At 42.2% G+C, this 19,846-nt stretch overlaps 1 protein-coding gene across 8 annotated transcripts in view; it reads right to left on the bottom strand.

Moving 5' to 3' along the window:
* The window catches only part of GOLGA2 (golgin A2), a 47,356-nt gene extending 33,183 nt beyond the window's left edge, over positions 1-14,173 (bottom strand). For 2 of the 8 annotated variants that reach the window (XM_083422956.1, XM_083422955.1), the window contains exons 1-3: positions 13,916-14,112; positions 7,849-7,971; positions 7,299-7,379 (exon numbers count right to left, since the gene is read on the bottom strand). In XM_083422956.1, the coding sequence (XP_083279082.1) occupies positions 7,299-7,379; positions 7,849-7,971; positions 13,916-13,963 (252 nt within the window). In that variant the 5' untranslated portion in view covers positions 13,964-14,112. Of the gene's footprint in view, positions 1-7,298; positions 7,380-7,848; positions 7,972-13,915 lie in introns of all 8 variants that reach the window. The other 6 variants (XM_083422960.1, XM_083422954.1, XM_083422953.1 and 3 more) reach the window with 5 other exon arrangements.
* Positions 14,174-19,846: the final 5,673 nt, after the last annotated feature.

Below are 19,846 nucleotides of genomic sequence, written 5' to 3' on the forward strand. Positions count from 1 at the left end.
TGTGATGCAAACATGGTGGGCAATGCCAACCTCAACATGGTTCATGTTACATTGATCCTTTACTTTTGCAAAGTGCATATTCCTGGGAAGACAGCTAATCAGATAGGGATGGAACAGAATGAGTCACTATACACACCTAGATTGTATAGTGGGAGTGGGGAAAACGTTTCTCCCAAAGTGTTGTCCGTGGTTTCCAAGACACCGAAGTTAGAGACTGGCAACCAGGGACCAAATTTAAACTGAATGTAAAGAGGAATATTGTCTGTTAGACCTCAGTGAACTGCTGCACACTAACCCTAGGTTCAAGTTATTAAATATCCAAAGAGATATATCCCAAGCCCGCAAACAGCTCATGGACGAAGTTCTAAGCCAGGGGTTGGCAAACTACAGCCCAAGGGGGTGTTGTTGTTGTTGTTGTTGTTGTTGTTGTTTAGTCGTTCAGTCCTGTCCGACTCTTCGTGACCCCATGGACCAGAGCACGCCAGGCACTCCTGTCTTCCACTGCCTCCCGCAGTTTGGTCAGACTCATGTTTGTGGCTTCGAGAACACTGTCCAACCAGCTCGTCCTCTGTCGTCCCCTTCTCCTTGTGCCCTCCATCTTTCCCAACATCAGGGTCTTTTCCAGGGAGTCTTCTCTTCTCATGATCAGGGTCTTTTCCAGAGAAGAGAAGACTCCCTGGAAAAGGGGGTAGTTAAGCCGAAGTTAAACCAGCCCCTGGCCCTTGCTGCCTGCTCAGTCAGTCCCCGCACGGAGCTAAACAGGTGCAGCGCTGGTTTAGCTCTGTGTGGGGACTGCCTTCCAGGACACAGCCACAGCTTCCTATCGGCTGCAGGAAGCTCCTGCAATCAATAGGAAGCCGCAGATGCCTCCTCCTCTGCTACCATGGCTCCGAAAGCCAATGGGCAAAGAGTGGCGGGCATGTGCGCGGGTGCGTGCGCGCTCTGGCCCGCGGGCAGAAAAGTTTGCCGACCTCTGTTCTAAGCATTAGATAAAGGGAAGAGGCAGCAAATTTGAAAAAGCGGCCAACAGGGCTGGGAGGGAGAAAGAAATAAAGTGACTCAGTTCAGATATAACACCATTCAAGCATTACGCTCATTTTTAGGGAGAAGATCCAGAGTTGTTTTGCTACTCCTCTGGTCCTGCTGCTGCCACACTCCTGTGAGCAACATGTCTGAACCCAGATTCATGGTTTATCTTGCTCCAGACAAACCACAAATGGTTTGTCACATCATATAACATACTTGGGCTACAGCTTACTGTCTGCAGTAAAATAAATCATGAATCTGGGTTTGGGCATAATACTAAGTCAAACTAGCAGCAGCAAGATCAAATGAAGAATAAAGCAACTATCAACTCTCCTGGAACCTAAATGTTTGCTTATCCATGCTAAGGCATGATTGGCCACTGTGAGAAGAGGATGCTGGACCACATGGGCCTCCAGCCGAACCCAGTAGGGCTCTTCCTATATGTTTTTATTACCATGGAAATTTTAAGCATTGCTAGAATGGCTGGTACCCACCCACCCTTCCCAACGCAAACATCTCTAAACCTTCATTTTATCCTGGCACTTTTGTTCCCAAGAACACATACAGGGGACAAAGAGACACATTTGTTAGATCTTCAAATACGCACTTTGTCCTTTGACACATTGTACAACTGTTAATGCAATCAGCCTCCCAAAGTGATAAAAGCTCATTCTCAGACAAAAATCTCTGAAGCCTATAACATGTGGTAGCCTCAAGAAAATAGATCACACATTGATGACTTGGACAGTGTGAAGGTTCCAAGCACCCCAACACTTCTGAAGGTACATGATTTTCCTTCAGGAACTATACTGAAAGATTTCTGTTCTGCCTAGGCCCAGCAACAGAGGTTGTGCAAGCACAAATAACAATATTATCTCGGTTGCCAGTATTCATCTTTTCTGCCCAGTAGAGTCAAATACGTATTCCAAGGTAGCATTTCACTAAATCTGACATTCTACGAAAAAGAGTTCAGGAACCCTCCTTCTAGTTAAGAGTACTCTCAGGGTGTCGATTCTACTGCACAGTGAGCAGTCCAACATGTTGTTGTTGTTGTTTAGTCGTGTCCGACTCTTCCTGACCCCATGGACCAGAGCACGCCAGGCACTCCTGTCTTCCACTGCCTCCCGCAGTTTGGTCAAACTCATGCTGGTAGCTTCAAGAACACTGTCCAACCATCTCGTCCTCTGTTGTCCCCTTCTCCTTGTGCCCTCCATCTTTCCCAACATCAGGGTCTTTTCCAGTCCAACATACCAGGGATCAATTAAGTAAACCCTTATTGGTAAACTTAACTGGAAAACCCGAATCTTTCCATCTCAAGTACCTCCTTGGATATATGTCAAATGATACTACCCTGGGCATGGCCAAGTTCCTCTCAGAAGTAATAAGAAATAGAAACCAACATGGTCTGGATAAAACATAGTGACCGCCTTAGAATCCTTTTCTTGTATTTCTGTTTTATTTTGCTTCTGAAAATGTTTTTGTGGGTCTTTGGACCGAAATAAAGAATGTGTGTGAGTTAGGAGTGTAACACCCTTAAAGGACCTACTGTATCAAACACTAGCCATATTCAGGCATTCACCTACTGCTGCCATGTACGTATTAAGGGTTCATGTCTTTAGAGCAATGGACCCTGATCATGTACCATCACACACTGCAGTTGGAGCCTACACACATAGGGCAATTTCTCTTCTACACATATGCCTGTACACACAACAGTGTGCAGACAGCAGAGGAAGAAGTGGTGATACAAGGGCAGGGCCAGCAGGCATAGCAGTTCTTTAGCTTTATCTTTACCTTTCACTGGATTGTTAATCACATGGGCAGAAAGTTTTACACTGATCTCATATATTGTCACAAACTGTGATATAAATTAGTGCAGAGAATCAGCATGGTGTCAGACTAAGACTGGGAGACCTGAATTCAAATCTTTACTGAGTGACTCTCGGCCAGTCAGTCTCTTTTAGGATTGCTGCAAGGTTAAAAGGGTGGGTGGAGAACCATGTGTGCTCCTCTGAGCTATTTGGAGGATGGGCAATATAGAAAAGCAAATAACTAATACATTCCCCATTTCCCAAGTGAAAGAAAGGAAAGCTTGTTCTCAGCTCCCCAGATAATTCATGAACCAAAATTTGGAACTCACTGGCTATATAACTGGATTGAAACATGTCATTCTGTGGTAGCATATCACTGAAGACAACTCACTTCTACCTAAAAGAGTATTTCTCCATTTCTTTTTTTAAAATAATATTTTATTAAGGATTTTCTTGTTTTACAGAAGTAAGTGTAATGCCTCGTATTTTTTTTTCCCATGTAACATTTTTAAAAATCCGTTTCTTTTGTTGAGGCATTAGGGGGAGAAGAAAAAAAAGAAAAAAGAAAGGGGGGTGGAGAGAGGGAAGATGGATGGGGGTGGGGTCGGGTGGCGGTGTTTCTATTATGTTTAATGTATGTAGAGTTTGGTGTCAGCGTTGCTTGTGTTGTTCACTTGTGTTCCTTTGGTGGTGAGAGAGGTTGGGGTTGGCCTAGGGTGAAAGCAAAAAGCTTCAATCTGGCCACTATCCCAAGGGACATTTTCACTGAACAAACACTGTTTCATCTCAAGGGAACAGCATTTCTTTTCTTTTTTTAACCACCATTTGGCTTATCCTAAATATTAGGTCCCCTTCATGGATCACTGCCTTGCCGTGGCGAAGGGGCTTGAATAACTCAGAGAAGCTATGAACTATGCCGAGCAGGGCACCCAAGATGAACAGCTCATAGTGGAGAGTTTTGACCAAACGTGATCCACCTGGAGGAGGAACCGGCAAGCCACTCCAGTATCCCTGCCAAGAAAACTCCATGGACAAAGACAACAGGCATATAAAAGTTATGACGCTGGAAGATGAGCCCCTCAGGTCGGAAGGCATCCAACATGCTACTGGGGAAGAGCGGAGGACAAGTACAAGTAGATCCAGAGCTGATGAAGCGGCTGGGCCAAAGCCGAAAGGACGCTCAGTTGCGGATACGCCTGGAAGCGAAAGGAAAGTCCAATGCTGTAAAGAAAAATATTGCATAGGAACCTGGAATGTAAGAACAATGAACCTGGGTAAGTTGGATGTGGTCAAAAATGAGATGGCAAGAATAAATATTGATATCCTGGGCATCAGTGAACTAAAATGGACGGTAATGGGCGAATTCAGTTCGGATGACTATCATATCTACTACTGTGGGCAAGAAACCCGAAAAAGAAATGGAGTGGCCCTCATAGTCAACAAAAGAGTGTCGAAAGCTGTACTGGGATGCAATCTCAAAAATGATAGAATGATCTCGATACGAATCCAAGGCAGACCTTTTAACATCACAGTAATCCAAGTTTATGCACCAACTACTGGTGCTGAAGAAACTGAAATTGACCAATTCTATGAAGACTTACAAGACCTTATAGAAGTGACACCAAAGAAGGATGTTCTTCTCATTATAGGGGATTGGAATGCTAAAGTAAGGAATCAAGAGATAAAAGGAACAACTGGCAAGTTTGGCCTTGGAGATCAAAACTAAGCAGGGCAAAGACTAATAGACTTCTGTCAAGAGAACAAGCTGGTCACCACAAACACGCTTTTCCAACAACACAAGAGACGACTCTACACATGGACATCACCAGATGGGCAGCATCGAAATCAGATTGTTTATATTCTCTGCAGCCAAAGATGGAGAAGCTCTATACAGTCAGCAAAAACAAGACCTGGAGCTGACTGTGGCTCAATCATCAGCTTCTTATAGCAAAATTCAAGCTTAAACTGAAGAAAGTAGGAAAAACCACTGGGCCGATAAGATACAATCTAAACCAAATCCCTTATGAATACACAGTGGAAGTGAAGAACAGGTTTAAGGATTTAGATTTGCTGAACAGAGTGCCTGAAGAACTATGGATGGAGGCTCGCAACATTATAAAGGAGGCAGCAACGAAAACCATCCCAATGAAAAAGAAATGCAAGAAGAGACTGTTGAGTGTCCCATGGACTGCAAGAAGATCAAACCTATCCATTCTAAAGGAAATCAGCCCTGAGTTTGACCAAACTGCGGGAGACAGTGGAAGACAGAAGTGCCTGGCGTTTTCTGGTCCATGGGGTCACGAAGAGTCGGACATGACTAAACGACTAAACAACAACAACAACAAAGATTAGGGCCAATATTCCTTTTACTGTGTAACAGTCAATCTGCTTAGGATAATGTAGGTATCCTGAAAGATGAAGCCTTTTCCATAGTGGTAGCCAAATGATGGAATAGCCTCTCCAGAGACGTTTATAGCCTATTTATTACAATTCGCCTTGAATATATTCTGCTCAAAAAGCCAGGATATACTGAATACAGAACTCTATTATTTTATAGTTACAGCTGGAGAACTGAGACCGATTGACTTTCAATGGTTAAGACAGACCTAGACTCGGGTTTCCATGCTGACGTCCAACACTTTCTTCATGAAGCACATGCCCTCATGAAATATCATCCTCAGAAATAACTGAAAGATTGACTTTATACCAGACATGGGGAATGAGATATTGGACTCCTAATTCATATCAGAGGTGATAGGAGCTGGAATCCAACAACACCTGAAGGGCCACAGATTTCATATCCTTGCCCTATACAATACAAACAACAACACCAGCTACCAGCCTAACATCCTCATAGGCCATCCAGCTTCATAGGAAATAGGCCTTGTAACTTTTACAACTGTTGCATTTCCTGCAGGAATGTGCAGCTTTCCATCTAAAAAATCCACATACAGTATTTTGCTCATAATAGGATTTTGAAGATAACACATCCCTTTACTTTCCACCCCTGATCTTGTAACCAATACAATATGGTTATGTTGATGCCTGAATTCAAATGCAATAGTAAGTTGAAATGGCACCCACAAAGTTAATGTAAATGTTTGGTGGGCATCTGCCAACACCAAAGATAAAGCTAAAGGTTTAAAGGAAGATAGGAAGCTGCCCTTTACCTAGTCAGATCATTGGTACACCTAGCTCAACATTGCCCACACTGACTGGCAGCAGCTCTTCAGGAATTCAGAAAAGGGACTCCCTGGAGATGGTGGGGACCGAACCTCGTTTCTTCTGAATAAAAAGCAAATGCTATATCACTAAGCAATGGTAATAAAACATGAAAAAACAGCTTGCAGGCAGTTGTTTATTCACAACTTATTTTGATATTTATATATTTTTCAGGGGGGAAAGCTAATTATGTTTATTATTTTTAATTTATTGCATTTATCTATCACATTTTTCTCCAAATACTCAAGGTGGCACACATGGTTCTCTCTTTCCTTATTTAATCCCCGCAGCAACTTTTTGAGGTAGGTTAGGATGAGAGACAGTGACTGGCTCAAGGTCACCCAGTGAACTTCATGGCTGAGTGTAAGATTTGAGTCCTGGTCTCCCAGGGCCTGGTCCAAGACTCTTAACTACTACACCATTACTGGCTCTCTGCTTTCTAAAACATGGCAAGTGTGTGCTTTAAAAATACTCAGATGCAGCCAACTCAAGCAGACTGGTTTCTATTAGACCCAGCTCTTTATTTTAATTGAATTCAACCTGGGTTAGCAAAGTATGCAAAACCCAGTTTTCCTAACAGTCCTTTGTAATACAAGGAATAGGAAGACTCTTTCTGCCTAGGTAAATCTAAATGTTTATTACTCCTCAGACTGTATCATGTGTTCAAATTTCATTGCCTGTCAAATCATGAGTTGACATGATTAACCCACATAGCTTATCCTCCAGGGCAACAGTCTGAATATAGATGAGCAAGAACATGCATTTCTGAGATGAGGTGCTTCTACAACATACAAACAAAACCCACTAACATGGGGAAAAGATCACAAGCGAAATGGAAGTCAAGCCCAACCTGCAGTCCACAGTGAACAACGCTACTTATGCATTCATTCACTATCACCTTGGAAACAGTAGTATTGGGGGTGGCAATCCCTTCAGTTATGCTTGACATTCCAAAACAGCTGCTTTAAGCAAAGCAATCTTAAAAATCCAAGAAGCAACCCTTCTTCACAATTGTAATTTGAGCCACATTAAGGGAAGTGCACACAAGAACAACAGTGGGGGAGCAGGTTAAAAATAGTTCAATGTTAATGATAGCCAACAACATTCACGCAGCTAACAAGTATGACAAGTATCCCAAAATCTGTTCCACCCACCCAAGAAACCCTAATTTGTAAATAGGAACTGAATCATGCAGTATGGACAGCAAGCCAGTTGGACAGATTCTGAATGCTGCCTCACCTTCCTCTTGTCCAATGAAGGTATGGCTACCCCATTGGAGCGGTTAAGGTCTGACACCAACACCTTCAGAATGTTCTGAATCTAAAGGGGGTGAAAGAAAAGTGGAAAGAGAAACAGCTGAGAAAAGGGACAGAATGAGAACATTGTTCAGCGGGTTCCTGAAGCCAAAGGAACAAGAAAAAGGAAAATGGCAGAGATCCTAATACCAACAAGATGGTAGTAACTTGCTTGCACGCAATCTGTTTAGGATAAAGATGCAACTAACTCCTTCACTCCAGCAGCATATACAAAAAAAAGACTATTCCCTCACAACAACCAAGGAGCCAAATATTTCTTTCTACTGAATTTCCCATCCTTACTTATCTGTTATCAACTGATTATTGTATTTACACCCCCCCCCCCATTTCTGTCCAATGAGTTCAAGGTGTTTGTAATACTAAAGAAAAACACACAACCTTCTTCAATTTTTTTACAGTGTTAAAACTATCTTCAAACAGAAGTAGAAGCAAAATATTTTGGAGCATTTAAAATAGTTAAGTAAGCCACTCACGTTTTCAGGAGACTCTCTGCCATCATTAGTTGGTGTCTCTGGTCTACTTCCTTCTTTGCCTTTACGTTTCTTCTTTGCTCCAGCTGCTGACCCAGGGCTATTCTTCTGTTGATATTCCTTCAGCTAAGAAAAAGAAGAAAAACCTGAAGTCTAACTAATTAAACCTTCTACACTTATAGCTAAGAAGTAAAACAGAAAGAGCTGGAACAAAAAACACAGTAAAAACTGATGAAGAAAAAGACCCAGAGTGATTATTGAACTTGCTGGTGTACAGAATGGTTTACAAACCACATTAAACTATAGTTTAAAACAAACAATGGTTTGCAGTGATTAAGCAGCATGCTGCTTAGAAGTTCCCACAGTGCTCCTTCTATGCACCTGCTGCTACTGCTCTACAAATGAAAAAGGCAAAAAGTCTGGCTTCTCATATCATCTGAAACTGCATTCATGGTTTGCTTTCTCCAAACAGACGATAATGGTAAGCTAAGAACAAGCCTTGGTTATTGCTCATGGTCTATTTGGAGACCAACAAACCAGAATCCCAGGTTTTGACAACACAACAAGTCAGACTCTGGATTGTTTCAGCTGTAATACAGCAGCAGTCGGGGGGGGGGGGGGCTGTGTGAATGAGCAGCCTGCAACAGCACACTACTGGTTCACACGAAACAATAGTTTGCTTTAAACTATAGTTCAACTATAGAAAACACAAACCTGTTTGTTTTCTAGAGCAACTGCAAGCTAAATACAACCAGAATGAATAGAATAGAATGAAAAAGCCCTTGGCATGTTAGTCCTTTTTTGTGTTATGTGCCAGAGGGTTCAGTTTCACTGATCTAGTTAAAACTTTCAGAAACTCCCATTTCCTATTTCATCTCAACTAAACCTTGCAAAAGTGGCAGAATGCAAACCCCATCTTGAGTCAATAAATAATTTTCAGAGTATTAGAGTGGTCAACATGGAACTTCATAAAGCATTCTGCAACTTCTGAGTCTGTGGCAATACCACCAGGTTCAAGTTTCAAACCTTGCAAACACTTGCAATATAACTAGCTTACAGTATACGTAACCAGTAATTACTGACAGTTCAAATGGTCACATAACAAGAATCTGGTGGTGATGGGCACAGGATTGTTACCAGGAATAGTTCAATTTTAAAAAGAATATTTTCCATTTCTTAAGCATAAGCATCTTAAGCTATGGAGAAAGTACACAAGCAAAATTGAAAAAAATATTTCAAATTGCTAGGTGCCTGGGCAAAAAGGCACCTGGGAGTTTCCAGACACACCCACAAGGGAAGGTTAAAAATCCCACAATGTATTACAGCTTACTTTTAACCATCTGTACGTCAAGGTGCTTACTTGCTACAGAGAAGCTACTTGTACGAGCCCAGTCATGTTGACAACTAGGCTGTTAAGAACAATTTCTCTGTAGCCCATGATGAACTAATTATGCTGGTTTGGCTGTCTGTGGCATTTCTAAACCTGGTTATATATATAACTTTAACACATTTATTTCTTCAATACATTTAAGCTATAGTGCCAGATGTTAAAAACATGATACAACTTGCGTATTTAATTATTATTCAGTGTTCTGGTTTATGAAGATAAACATATTGTTGTTCATATCCCAAGGCTCAGGATGTGAATAAAATTTGCTCACTATTTTTATCCATACAATATCTGTGTTATGAAGAATCACCTGTATTAACACAACAGAAATTGAGGCAGGTTACTTGCCCAAAACATGCCTCAAAATATGAGCGCAACGTATACTCAAATCTCCCACTGCTAAGCCAAAAAATACAATCCACAAAATCATGACAAATCTATTTGGCATTCAAAAATGGAATTTCTGAAGGCCTAAATCATGTATAAGTTGGCAATCACTGCTCTTGAACATACCGCCAAACCATATTCAGAAGACTAAGTCCTCTATTCCCTTATATTCATCAACTCAATTTTAACTGCTTTCTACTCATGTATCTATCCAGTGTGGTCATTTTGATAACATGGGAGAAAATTATTGTACTACTGAGATTAAAAGATGGGAGATCTGCTGGCAACTGGTATCAATGTAAAAGGTACACTTTTCTTCAAGATAGAAAGCAGAAATCACTACACCGTAGATCCACTGTTATGGTTAAATCAGGCCTCAAAAATCACTTGCTGGAAGTGATGTCAGCTAAGCCTTTCTGGAACACTCTTTCATGCACCTTCTGCTAGCTGGTCATTTTCTTCCACCTCCCCAGCTTTCCTACAAATTTATCACTTTGTGATAGGGAAAAGGTAGAGGGAGCTCATAATGAAATTCACAAGCCCCACCCCCTGAACCACCAAATTATGACTTCCCAGCAGTCTTTTATAAATACCCACTAAGGCCATCATAAAAAAATATCAGAGTAGCTCTGAACAAGTTGTTTCCTCCCAAGCTGAATGCTAACCATCTACATTTGGCCGCTTAAGGATGTCACTACTGCAGCTTTGAAACAATCAGCTTTTCAATGACAAATTTTAAAAGCTGCTTCTGACAGAAGGGCTACCATGTATCAAATATGACTCTTAAGTTCATGTGACTAACCTGGATATACAGTATTTGCACAACTGGCATGTGTTTAGAGGCATCATCACAACCATTCCATCGCTAGAAATTAGTGCATGCCGTACATGGATGTGCATTTTGCCTAAATGTTTGGACAGCTGCCTAGAATATTCTGCAAACTGCGCCCAACTTTCCTACCTGAGGCAGCAGCTTCACAGTGATTCATGGTATGGCTGTAACTGCTTTTGCAGTAAGGGTAGGTGCTCTTTACTGCCCTCACTAAATGGATGCAGTCCCCCTCCAACCAGGTGCAAAGCTAGGGAGATCACCTATTTTCAACTTCTGATTATCTTATATACAGGTATGTGGAACAACGACAGCTAAACATCTACAAAGTGGAGGGTGATTAGAGTAGAGTAGACAATTATTCTGAGGACAGGTTATAACAATGTATAAAAGCCATAGCAGAAATTGGTAATTGAACAGGTGATGTGTAGGGAGAAGGGATGAATATATTTTGAAATGATAGTTGGAAAGTTATTTTATGGGGAGCAGCAAAGGAGGGAGGAAAATAGAGGGGACATTTGGGGTGGGTGGGAAGTCAGCTTTTAAATTGTATTGAATTTGTATTAATTTAGTGACAATTTGTTAAAAATTATGGAAAATCAATAAAAATAATTGGCATAATAATAATAATAATAATAATAATAATAATAATAATTGGCAAAGTGGAAGGTGAATGTATTGCAGAATGTGTATGCTATCTAGATTCTCATCCCAAATAACACAAGAGTTAGGGAATCTGGGAACAGATTTTAAGCCACAGATTGACCTCCCTGCTATAAAAGTGGATGCAGTGGTACCTCTGGTTAAGTACTTAATTTGTTCCAGAGGTCCGTTCTTAACCTGAAACTGTTCTTAACCTGAAGCACCACTTTAGCTAATGGGGCCTCCCACTGCTGCTGCTGTGCCGCCACGGCACGATTTCTGTTCTCATCCTGAGGTAAAGTTTTTAACCCGAGGTACTATTTCCGGGTTAGCGGAGTCTGTAATCCGAAGTGTTTGTAACCCGAGGTACCACTGTACTCTGATACTTCTCAAAGACACTAGAAGGTCATTTTCCAGAGAAGAGCAAAATAATTCTCCATGGAGGGAAAGGTGGAATAAAAGCATTTTTTAAATTAGGTTAGCATTCACAATAAAACTGAGGTACTGGGGAGAAATGGCTATTGTTAGATTTTCCGTTTTGCTTCTCTTTTATTAATCATTACTTTGTTTTTCCAATATATCAATCACTACAGCCCACATAATATCATAGTATATTTTGCAATTTTGATTATTATAAGAATAACTATTTAAGAAGTTTGAGGAAAAACACTTTCTGAAACTGTGAAATTATATTAATAAAAAAAGAATGAGGAGGAAAGAATGATGGCAAGAACAAATCCTTCCCCAGGCTTTCAAGTGGTATGTCTAGGATCACACCCACACCACACATTTAAAGAAATCTTAATCCACTTTGACAGTCATGGAGGATATTGGGAACTATAGTGTCTTAACAGTACTTGAAACTGTAGCTCTGTGCAGTCAGCACACTTAGCAAACTGTACTTCCTAGGATTCTTTGGAGGAAGGCTTGACTGTTAAAAGTTGTAGAAAAGTGCTTTAAATTTCTTCTTCTTTGGTGATCACTTATGTGACCTAGACATTTAACAGGTGATAATCTCTCCCACCACTCCAATACACATATACATACATTGATTAAACCCAAAAAGTATGTTTCTCTGAATCTGTAAGGGAGAATCCCCTTCCATGCCTTCAAAGGATGTGTCAAAGATGTTTAGCAAGGGAGGGATTTCCTTCTTAAACATTCAAGATATGTGGGGGAGGGTGCTTAATAAAGAGGGGTCTTCACACCCCCACTAAACCTATAGAGAGATATCCTTCCATGCATGTAGGAGACATATCCAAGTTATTAATAAAAGAGGGGCCCACCATTTCTTTCAGGCATTCAAGTGGGATGTGTCTACTTTGTGTCTAAGAGGAAGATCTTCCTCAATGAATCATTACAGAGGACACCCTCCCATGTCTTCAAAGGTGTGTAATAAAGAGGTCTACACTCCACTCTCTCTAAACCTACTGGTACATCTTTTTCCAGGAATTCAAGCAGTGTGTCTCTAAGGTATTTAATATTAGAGTTTTCAACCCTACAAAAATTATATTCAAGGGGAACAGCATACCTATATAATAAGAGAAGTCTATCACACACACCCTAAGCATGTAAAAGTAAAAAGGTAATGCAAACACAGGTGGACAGACCCCTTCTATGGCTTCAAAGAGTAAGTCTGAAGTAAGTAATATATGCAGCATGTGTGTGTGTAACAAACACACTCACACTGACAGTACAATCCAAGCAATGCCCAATCAGATGTAAATCCTATTTAATTCAATGGGGTTTACATTCAGGTAAGTGAGGTTAGGAGTGCTGCCTAACCCTTTGCAGGGGAGCTTCTTTCAGGCATTCCAGGACTACTTATACCTTAGGTGTTTAGTTAAAGTGGGAGCTGTCTCCTATGCATAGGGTGTGTCTAAGGTATGAATAACAGAGGGTCTTCTGCCCCCCTGACATACATGAAGGATGCCCCTCTCATGAATTGAAGGTGATTTTAATAAGGGAGGGGGGTCTCCCTCCTCCATTAAACCTATTAGAGGGATGTCCTCTTTCAGGCACTCAAGAGCTAAAGTTGAGGTATTTAAGGGGGGGGGGGGGCATTTCTCATGCAATAGTTGTGTCCAAGATATGAATAATGGCCTCTCCACCACAAACCCTAAACTTTTCCATGGGGACCCATTCCCATGACTTTAAGGGGTGTTTTAATAAGAGGGGGAGGGGATCTCTTCCAGGCACTCAAGAGCTATATCTGAAGTAGTGCATTTTAATTTAACACGGGGGGGGGGGCAGTCTCCCATGCAAGGTCTCCCCAACACGCATGGAGGACCCAATTCCCCATGACTTCAAGGAGTGTTTTAATAAGAGGAACGGGATCTCCCTTCCCTATTTCATCCTATTACAGAAGGGGTTATCTTTCAGGCACTCAAGAGGTATTTTAAAGGGGGGAGCGATCTCCCATGTAAGACGTGAGTGTCTTTCACTCCTACACATACGTACACACACACCTCTCACGTGGAGGACCCCCGCTTCCCATGACTTCAAGGGGTGCTCTAATAAGCAGGGATCTCCCCCATTAAACCTATCAAAGGGGGCGGGGTCCTCTCCCAGGCGCTCAGGGGCCGCATCTGAGGCGGATTCCTCACTAAGCCTATACTGAGGCGGGGCGGGGGTATCAGGCAGCTCCGTAGCTGGGGAGGGGGAGAGCGGGGAGTGTCTGGAGCTGGAGACAGTCCCCCCCCCCGGCGAAGAAGGCCCCGTCAGCTGTCGCCTACTTCCCCCTCCTGCTGCTGTTAGTTGCCGCCTGAGGGGGAAACGCCGCCACCCCCACCTCTCCCCTCAGCGCTCCGGCCTCGCCCTACCTTCTTCTTGGCCGACGCCAGCTTGCTCTGCCTGCTGCCGTCCGCCATGTCTGAACCGGGCCCGGGCCACGTCAGCCCGGTGTGGTACGAAGGTGGGTGGAGAAAGAGCGACGAGAGCGAGAGACACAGGGACGGCAGGCCCCGCCCGTGCCCTGCCGTCTCAGTCGCGCGAGGACGGAAGGAGGGAGGGAACGCCGCACTGCGCAAGCGCGGCCGTGGCAGCTCTTGATGCTCAGCCGGCGAAGGGAAGGAGGGAGGGAAGGCGCATGCGCACGGCTCTTCCCGCCGTTTTCGTCCCCCGTTCTCCCAACGATTCTTTTCTCCACCTGTTGGCTTTTCCCTCAGAGGGAAGAAGAGCCTTTTTATCTTGAAGCGTCGTTTGTAACTTGCCCTCGAAACAAACAGCTTGTTTATTAATAAAATTACTTCAAAATGTCTTTTATAACTTGCGTTCTGAACAACAAACAGCCGCGAAAACCCCAACCTGGGGTTTTTGCTTGTTTGTCTATTTGTAAAAGAATTATTTATATGCCACAAATATATAAAATCGGTTTACAGCATTAAGAAGATTTAAAATCACTCAATAAAATAGTAAAAAGAAGTTAGAAACAATATTAACACATTTTAGAAACAATATTCACACAATACATTTTCCCAAAATGCTGCTGCTGTTTACTATATTTTAGATTACCTCATAAATTTATGATTTATAGCAAGGGAGGAGACTTAATCAGAATGGGGGCTACATTCTCCTGTGGGCAACCTTATGAGGGTCACATGCAGTGCATGGGGTCAGAAGCAAAAGTAGGTGAGGTAATAAATGCAAATTTTTAACTGCACTATAGGCTGGTTCCTACTGTGATAGGAATTTTGAAGTCTTAGATATATGGTAATTTTCATAAGTGTACCAACCAAGCACGTACATAGATCAGCACAGGAAGACCAACCTGGAACCATTTTGATTCCTAAACTGGCCAAATGTTTTCTCTTCAAGGTCAAAGTGGGAAACCTCCCCATTGTCTCTTTCCTCACAAATCCTGTCTTAAGGGCACATTTAAGATATGAATAGGGTGTGAGCCTGAGACCTGGCCCAGGAACTAAGTATTTGTCATTACAAAAGACTGGCCAGGCTCCCCAGGCAATCCAATCAAGTAAGCAGGGTATCCAATCAAGTAACCTACCAGACAGGAGATAAACGACAGGAGAAAAACAACATTCAAATTTCTGTTTTAGACCATCTTTTCTGTGATGTAAAAGGTAAAGGTAAAGGTACCCCTGCCCATACGGGCCAGTCTTGACAAACTCTAGGGTTGTGCGCCCATCTCACTCAAGACGCAGGGGCCAGCGCTGTCCGGAGACACTTCCGGGTCACGTGGCCAGCGTGACATCGCTGCTCTGGTGAGCCAGAGCCGCACACGGAAACGCCGTTTACCTTCCCGCTAGTAAGCGGTCCCTATTTATCTGCTTGCACCCAGGGGTGCTTTCGAACTGCTAGGTTGGCAGGCGCTGGGACCGAACAACGGGAGCGCACCCCGTCGCGGGGATTCGAACCGCCGACCTTACGATCGGCAAGCCCTAGGCACTGAGGCTTTAACCCACAGCGCCACCCGCGTCCCATTTCTGTGATGTAGGTATGATGTATCTGGGGGTGGTCTTGATCTACAGGATGGCAATTTCAAAAGTATAAGGCTTTGCGCACCATTGTTCTGGGTTCCTCCTCCTTTCCTGTGGGTGAGGGGAACACCCTGTTGCAACAGCTTTAATAAAGATCAGGCTTACTAGCTGTTTTGCTTCTCAATCTTCTCTGGTTGGCCTCTGTTATTTTCTCCTACCAATAGAGAACCTAACGTAAGGACTCTATATGGGCTCTTGGATACCCCATACGGGAAAAGGGCAATATTTGTTTACAACACTACTCACAGGCATCCAGACAAGCAAGAGTTCAGGGACACCAATTCTGTTCAGGCAGAGACATTCAAGAGGGTGCAGAAGAGGGTGAGAATGGGAGTGGCAAGAGTCCTGAGGGCCAGGTAGAGGGGCACAGAGGGCCACATCTGGCCTCCAGTCCTGAATTTCCCCACCTGATTAATACATTTCTAGTGACCCTACAGTATTTATTATACAGTTCATGCATGACATTTTCTCCTGTGGAGCTGATCATACTTATACCGAAACATCCCTCTTTCCATTCATTTTTCATTTTCATATTTAATTCACAATAAATCAGTATTTCTGTTATTTCAACATTTGCTGCATCAGTGATATATTATTTAAAAGCCTGGAGAAGACATGCCTTTCAGCTGTTGAAGTAACTTTTTGTGCTGACTGAGACTGCATTTTTGTTTTTATTTTTTTCAGATAATTTCCACTGAGTTTTGTACAACAGTCAGCTCAGGTACAAAGGAGGAACAAAGCAATACCCCTAACCTGCTCTCCCACCCCACCCCACAGAGCAGCTCTTTCTCTCTCTTTTTTTGAAATCATTTTTATTGTTTTTTTCAAATACAAAGTTATAAACAAACAAACAAAAAAGTATATTCATATGGATTCCTCCGAATCTCAGGACATCCTCCCATCCCTTCCATGGGGTCCCATTTTGAACATTTAATACTGTATATTCTTTCATACTTCAATTTTTATATCAAACCATATTATCCATGGTAATTTTTAAACTACAAGTGAGATTAAAATCCTGCTAATGTTTCCATCTGCTTACAGTGGTCTCCTAAATAACTTATAATCCCCCCCTTCTTTCATAAAGTTTTTGTCCTCTTGGTTTCTGAGTTTTCCATTCAGTTTTGCCATCTTGGCATAGTCCATCAGCTTGGTTTGCCACTTCTCTCTGGTAAGGACCTTGTCTTCTTTCCATCCAGCTATTAACATCTGGGCAGCTGTTGTTCCATACATAAAGAGTCGCTTCTTTTCCTTTGGAATATTAGTATCTGTAATTCCTAATAGAAATCATTCTGGTTTCTTAACAAAAGCTATTTTAAACATTTTCATTGTATATCATCTCCCAGAAAGCTTTTATTACCTTACAGGTCCACCACATATGATAAAAAGTACCTTCTTTTTCTTTACATTTCCAACAAGTATTTGTAGTTGTCCTATACATTTTTGCTAACTTGGTAGGGGTTAAATAGCACCGGTACATCAATTTCATAACATTCCGTAAATTTCAAATCTGTTTTCCATAACCTTTCCCAATCTACTATCTGAATATTATGTCCCAGATCCTTTGCCCAGTGTATCATTACTGACTTGACCTGTTCATCTTTTGTATGCCACTCTAAAAGTAAGCTATACATTTTGGACAGTAATTTAACATTATTTTCTAGCAGATCTTTTTGAAATCTTGATATTTCACGACTGCAACGGGAAACTGTTCTTAACCTGAAGCACCACTTTAGCTAATGGGGCCTCCTGCTGCCGCCGCGCTGCCAAAGCACAATTTCTGTTCTCATCCTGAAGCAAAGTTCTTAACCCAAGGTACTATTTCTGGGTTAGCGGAGTCTGTAACCTGAAGTGTAGGGAACCTGAAGTGTATGGAACCTGAGGTACCACTGTATTTAAAAAATATAATTTAATTGGTGAAACTGTAACCAATCCATTAATAAATCCCTTATCTCCACATAATATTTTAGCTCTTAATCAATCCAGATTGAACTCATTACTTGCTTACATTTCTATACACTGTGATAGGATTTTTGAGGTCTTAGATATATGGTTATGTTAATAAGCATACCAACCAAGCACGTACATAGATCAGCGCAGGAAGACCGACCTGGAACCATTTTGATTCCTAAACTGAGCAAATGTTTTCTCTTCAAGATCAAAGTGGGAAACCTCCCCATTGTCTCTTTCCTCACAAATCCTGTCTTAAGGGCACATTTAAGATATGAATAGGGTGTGAGCCTGCGACCTGGCCTAGGAACTAAATATTTATCATTACAAAAGAATGGCCAGGCTCCCCAGGCAATCCAATCAAGTAAGCAGAGTATCCAATCAAGTAACCTGCCAGACAGGAGATAAACAATGACAGGAGAAAAACAACATTCAAATTTCTGTTTTAAGACTGCGTTTTCTGTGATGTACGGTAGGTATGATGTATCTGAGGGGTGGTCTTAGGTTACACCCCTTCTGTGATGTATGTATGATGTTTCTGGGGGTGGTCTTGATCTACAGGGTGGCAATTTCAAAAGTCTTTATAAGGCCTTGTGCGCCATTTTTCTAGGTTCCTCCTCCTCTCCTGCGGGTGAGGGGAGCACCCTGTTGCAACAGATCAATAAAGATCAAGCTTACTAGCTGCTTTGCTTCTCAATATTCTCTGGTTGGCCTCTGTTATCTTCTCCTACCAATAGGGAACCTATATAAGGACTCTGTATGGGCTCTTGGATATCCCATAAGGGGAAAAGGGCAATTTTTGTTTACAACAACACAAATAGTGGTACAGACACACTGGTATTCCAAAATAGATACAAAAATAGGCTGTCACAGCCACATCAAACTTGCGAAAGAACAGTAAGTTGTTGTATGTGTACATATTCCTGGGTTTCCCTGAAAGGCACCCTCTCCAAACTTTAAAACAATCCTAGACCTGTGTATAATTGGTACTGATCTACCATGTTCCTGTATGTTGATATATTCAATAAATGGATACCAAAGAGCAACAAATTGGTTTGTCTCCCTTTGTCCTTTTATCACCTGAACTTTATGGGCAAGGCTTTGTTTATTTTAATGTTAACTTCTGCATTTGGTTTGAGTTTAGAATGTTGTTTGTCTTATATCGTTGTTGAATTTTGTTAGCCATTTTGGGTTTTGTTGGTAAACAAGGTAGGGTATACATTTTTTAAAAAATGAATAGAAAATCATAGTGTGCAAATCCAGACCTCCCTAGTGCACTTTTTCTTGTAGGGTTTTCACAATATAGTCCTCCTAGGATATTGCCACCTGCACAACAGTAAACGTCCCCAAATTTGAGCCACATATCATTTACAGTTTTCCGTCTGCTCACAAAAAGTACCCTAAAATACAAATACCACACATTGGACAAAGCATATCACAAGTAAACCAAATGTGTTTTACAGGTGGGCTCCTTTTTTGTCCCAATCAACGTACAGTAACACATTGGAGTAATTTGTGTTATTTAATTTTAATATGCTCTTTTGAAGCACTGGATTTTTTGTTTTGTTTTTATTATTGTTGTTTTGAAATTAGATACAAAATCAGTCAAAACATAACATCAGTAACAGAAAGAAAACAAATAATTAATTACCATATTTTTCGCTCTATAGGACACACTTTCCCCCCTTCAAAAATGAAGGGGAAATGTGTGTGCGTCCTATGGAGCGAAGACGCCATAGCCCTGCGACCCTCTCCCGGCTGGAGAGGTGATGCGCGGCTATGGCAGGAGCCTCTCCGCTGCGCCTTTCCGCTACTCCCTGACCTGCTCTTTGGGGCTGGTGGTGGACTTCCCCCCGCCAGCCCCAAAAAGCAGGTCGAAAGGAACCTGAAGCCTGGAGAGCGAGAGGGGTCAGTGCACACCGACCCCCCTCTCGCTCTCCAGGCTTCCAAGGTAGCTGCCTGAACGCACCTTAAACGGCACCTTGTTTTAGAGCGGGAAAACAAGAGGGGGAAAGTTCTCCCCCTCTCTGCGCAGCGCCTCCTGCCGCTTCGCTGAAGGGGCGCCGGGCAGAGAGAGGGAGAATTTTTTTTTCTTGTTCTCCCTCCTCTAAAACAAAGTGCGTCCTATTGTCCGGGGCGTCCTATGGTGCGAAAAATACCGTACATATACAACAATAAGAGTAAACTAATAACGTACTCAGTGCAATGTACTCGATGCATCTCACAGCAATATAGCTATCCTCAGAAACAAGGGGAAACTGGGGATATCCAATTGTTAAAATCCTGGGAGGGAGGGCAAGCAAAAAG

Source organism: Podarcis tiliguerta (assembly GCF_965153285.1).
Source record: "Podarcis tiliguerta genome assembly, chromosome: Z".
Taxonomy (NCBI): Eukaryota; Metazoa; Chordata; class Lepidosauria; order Squamata; family Lacertidae; genus Podarcis; species Podarcis tiliguerta.